Source organism: Sprattus sprattus (assembly GCF_963457725.1).
Source record: "Sprattus sprattus genome assembly, chromosome: 2".
NCBI classification, from domain to species: Eukaryota; Metazoa; Chordata; class Actinopteri; order Clupeiformes; family Clupeidae; genus Sprattus; species Sprattus sprattus.
The window spans coordinates 4,991,170-4,996,169 of record NC_137921.1 but is presented as its reverse complement, the minus strand read 5'-3'; the positions used below and the strand labels follow the sequence as shown (position 1 = coordinate 4,996,169).

The 5,000-nt window shown below is 46.6% G+C and overlaps 1 protein-coding gene across 1 annotated transcript in view; it reads right to left on the bottom strand.

Annotated features, from left to right (window-relative positions):
• Positions 1–5,000, bottom strand: part of LOC308360474 (fibulin-2-like) — a gene marked incomplete at both ends in the record, with an annotated part of 45,252 nt that overhangs the window by 3,964 nt on the left and 36,288 nt on the right. Inside the window, 5 exons of the mRNA XM_080832405.1 lie at positions 149–277; positions 649–765; positions 1,139–1,264; positions 2,125–2,253; positions 3,034–3,177. Of these exons, the coding sequence (XP_080688531.1) occupies positions 149–277; positions 649–765; positions 1,139–1,264; positions 2,125–2,253; positions 3,034–3,177 (645 nt within the window). The remainder of the gene's footprint in view (positions 1–148; positions 278–648; positions 766–1,138; positions 1,265–2,124; positions 2,254–3,033; positions 3,178–5,000) is intronic.

Sequence of the window (5,000 nt, the reverse complement as noted above, 5' to 3'; positions counted from 1 at the left end):
ATAAATAAGACACACACACACACACCTCAACATAAAACAACTACAAATGGACAAGGCACACTTCACATACAAAAACAACACACACACACACACACCTAGTAGCCACACATATAATATATATAGAAAGGAAGAGGTTATGTTAGCGCACCTAGACAGGATCTTCCGTTAGGAGACATGGTGTATCCGTACTCAGGGCAGGCACACTGGTAGCTGCCTTCAGTGTTCACGCACTGGAAGCTGCACAGGTGTCCCATGCTCTGGGAACACTCGTCGATGTCTGTGGAGAGCAGAGAGAAACACACACACACACACACACACACACACACACACATATCACTACCTCATCTGTGTCTGTGTCTGTGGAGAGCAGAGAGAAACTACGTCACCAACAGGCGATGGGTTAGAGAGGAGCTGATTTCTCAGAGGCATACAAAAGATTGGATTAATTAAAAAAATAATTATTACTAATTACTATAATTATAAAAAGTAAAAACAATAATTGAATGTTGAGGAAATGATTACGCCATGTGAGCCTGGATGTCTTTCAACATCAACGCCTTTTCTTTTCTTTAAAGACACACAAAGATGACATTCCTCTCAGATCCATCAGAGACCTCATCATCGTGCTGCGATGAGACGTTTGCTAACCTTCGCAGGAGTGGCTGTCGTCACTGAGGTGGTAGCCCTGGCGACAGTAGCACTGGTAGGAGCCGTAGATGTTGGCACACTCCTGACTGCAGGGGTTGTTGAGGCACTCGTTAATGTCTGGGTGGGCAAAAGCATGAGGTGAACAGTCAGTGCCATACAGATACCTATAGGCTTATATGGTCTGTAAGCGGTCAAATGTTAATATTTTGTTTACTTTTTACTATTTACTTAATAATACAATATTGTGATAACTGTAATGAAGTGTTGAAAGGCTGTTTCTTAGATGTACAGAGGGATAACTAACTTCAAAATGTAAAAAAAAAACACACCCAAAGACCACACACACATACACACACACATGGACACACTCAGAAGCACACACAGACGCACACACTGACACACACACACACACACACACACACACACACACACACACACACACACACACACACACACACACACACACACACACATCCTCATCTGTGTGTACCTTCGCAGTTCTTGCCGTCGCTGGTAAGGCGGAAGCCGGCAGTGCAGGAGCACTGATAGGAGCCAGGAGTGTTCTCACACGTCTGAGCACACAGTCTCCCTGGGTAACGCCAGCACTCGTTTACATCTGCACAAGGCACAGGGTAAGCATGTAGCATAGCACGTAGCATAGCACGTAGCATAGCATGTGGCATGGGTTGTGAGAAAGAAGACTAGCATCTGCTCACTATCGCCAGCATTCGCTCACTCTTGCACAGTGGAGAGGAGAGGAGAGGGCACTGAGGAGAGTACATACACGTGTTACCTTGTCTCTGGAAGAACATATTTGCACTGGACTTAAACCTGTACCATCAGACATGGGAAGAGGGGGTGCTAGCAAGGACGCTAAAACCCAAGTATAGCGCCTGTCGGGCCCACCAATCAGTGACCAGTGGGGTGGCGGGGGGCTGGGGGGCTAAATGTGATGATGTTAAAATGAAGCGTTTGATTGAAATGCGGCAGGGCTACAGCTAGAAGAAGCGATACAAACAGTAATGGCAACCGGAATGTGTAAGAATGTGTGATATTATTAGTCAAGGGCAAAGACAGTTGCCTTCCTGCCAATGGGATAAAGCCTGATACCCAAAGTAGGAAGTATAACAATGCCATAATGGTCAATGCTGATTGGTTAAAGACTGGTCCAACGGTTTCAAAATTGGTATGCCTGTTAGGATGCAATGACTAGAAACAATCCCCAGTGGATTTACGTAGTCCCCTATTTACAAAGTCCCTTATCTGTTTGTATTTGCCTTTAAACTGAAGAAAGTCGTTATTCATTCTGATGGTATGTATGGTTTCCTGTTGAGTAGACATGCTGTTAAGTATACTTCACCTGTTCTGTAAGCTTAGTCATCTGGAAGAAAGCGTATGTTTAATGATACGTGTCAAATGTACGTAAATGTAAATATTTCCTCATCTCTTCATCTCGCGCCCTCTGGCTGTACATACCGACACACGTCTTCCTGAACATGTCGTACTGGTAGCCAGGCTGGCACTCGCAGCGGTAGGTGCCGGGCAGATTGTGGCAGGTCTGGCCATCTCCGCAGCGGTGGACTCCAGTCTGGCACTCATTCACGTCTGCACACAGAGAGAGCCACAGGAGGAAGATTCATGGGGAACATATCAGAATCAGAATTCTTTTAATAGCCAAGTATATTCACACATACAGGAAATTAACTTGGTGTGGTTGGTGCATAGAACATAACACATAACATAATAACAAAATAGCATAAACAAGAACAAAAGACAAATGTTTTACAAGATAATAATAAATAATTTGGGCACATGAAGGGCAAGTTGCAGTTAATTGGAATATGTAAACCTAGAGTCAGTGTGATGCAGGGGATATCAGCTTGGTACTAGAAGTAACTCCACAGTAATGACAACGCTAATGTTGCTATACAAATTCATTATCATTAATTCATATAATTCATACATTTTAAAGTGATTACTTTGATGCAGTGTATTTGTATCTGTATCTGTATTAAAGACAGTCTAGAACTGCTGAATTGCTTATCAGCTTGGTACAAGAAGTAGCTCGACAGTAATGACAACAATTATGCTTGCTATACAAATACATTTTTTACTGTAAGATATTATAAAGTGATTACTTTGATGCAGTGTATTTGTATCTGTATTTAAGACAATCTAAAACTGCTGAATTGTTTCTAAGGTAGACAGATAAGAGACTGAAGAGGCACGCTTCATGAAGAAAGTACACTATACTGGCGTCCATGTGGTGAGGCTGTTACTGTTAGAGCAGACCATCTGTTTTCACTATGGCTTCTACCTGGCGGCTAAACAAAACCCCTGTGAAGGCCCTCGACCTTTTGACCTTGTAGGGGGTCAGACTCTCACCTATGCACCTGTTTCCGTCCGGACTGGCGTGGTAACCACGGCTACAGATGAGGAGCTTCCTCTGGCAGGTGTATGACCCCACGGTGTTGATGCAGTTGAACCCTGCACTGCAGGGCTGGGCCATACTGCTGCACTCATCCACATCTGCAGCAGCGCACAGCAGAGAGAAGAGCAGGAGAGGAGAGGGGGGGTGTGTGTGTGTGTGTGTGTGTGTGTGTGTGTGTGTGTGTGTGTGTGTGTGTGTGTGTGTTTAGGTGGGGTGAGTATGTGTGTGTGTGTGTGTGTGTGTGTGTGTGTGTGTGTGTTTGTGTGTGTAAGAGTGTGTGTATATGTAGGGATGTACGTATGTGTTTGTTTGGTGTATTTGTGTTGAATTATTTGTTTGTGTGTGTGTGTGTGTGTGTGTGTGTGTGTATAGGTGTTTTTTTGTGATTTCGGTGTCAGTTTATGCGTGTGTATGTGTGTATTTGTGTCAGACAACACAGGGAGAGAGAGAGAAAGAGAGAGAGAGAGAGAGAGAGGGGAAGGAGGGCGAGAAGAAGACACACTTAGACACGCTGTCTTATCAACACGTCCACGTCCGGTGTCACCACCCCCTTGCTCTAACAGTGTGCATAATCTGTTTGCTTGGCTGGCCTCTCCCCCAACACCTCTCTCTCTCTCTCCACGGGCTGGCCTCTCCCCCAACACCCCTCTCTCTCCACGGGCTGGCCTCTCCCCCAACACCTCTCTCTCTCTCCACAGGCTAGCTGCCTCGACATGCCCCAGTTCCCTTCCCCGGGGATCATTCCGAGACGTCAGAATGCAGGAAGAGAAAGTGGCCCTTTCATCTCTGCCACTGCAGCCACTGCAGCCGCCGCCTAGCCCGGCTCGCTTTCAGCTTTCATCTAACTCTGCCTGTGGGGTAGTTAACTCAATAGGCTTCAGAAGAGAGGCGGGGGGAGAGGGAGAGAGGGAGAGAGAGAGAGAGGGAGAGAGAGGGAAATAGGGAAATAGGGAGAAAGAGAGAGAGGGAGAGAGAGAGAGAGAGGGAAATAGGGAGAAAGAGAGAGAGGGAGAGAGAGAGAGAGGGGAGGGAGAAAGAGAGCGAGGGGAAGAGAGAGAAAGAGAGGGGAAGAGCGAGAAAGAGAGAGGGAGAGAGAGAGGGAGAGAGAGAGAAAGGAGAGAGTGAGAGAAAGGGAGACAGAAAGAGAGGGATAAAGAGAAGGAGTGCGCAGTCTGTGTTGCCGCACACATACACACACACACACACACACACACACACACACACACACACACACACACACAGACACATACACAAACACACACAGACACACACTCAAACACACACAGACACACACACACACACACACAAACACACACACAGACACACAGACACACACACAAACACACACAGACGCACACACACAGACTCACACACACGCACACACAGACACACACACACAGGCTCACACACACACACACACACACACACAACAACCCACACAACACACACTGCCACAGGTCAGAAGAGTCTGGAACACAAATACACATGAATCCACAGCCATAGCACACACACACAAACACACACAGACACACACACACACAGACTCACACACACACACAAACACACACAAACACACTCTGACATAGTCAGGATCAGTGAAGAACACAAAAACATGTAGCCAAAGACATGAAGAAGCAAGAAGAGAGAGACACGGCAACACGAGGAACACAGACACAGAGACAGAGACATGCGAAGACAGCCACTGCAGGGGCACACACACACACACACACACACACACACACACACACACACACACTCCCAGACACACACACACTCAAGAAGAGAGAGACACGGGAACACAAGGAACACAGACACAGACACAAACACAGAGACAGGCGAAGACAGCCACTGCAGGGAGGGAGCTGTCATCAGTCACAGTCAGACACACAGATGGGAACACAGTCAACCACAGTCAGAAACA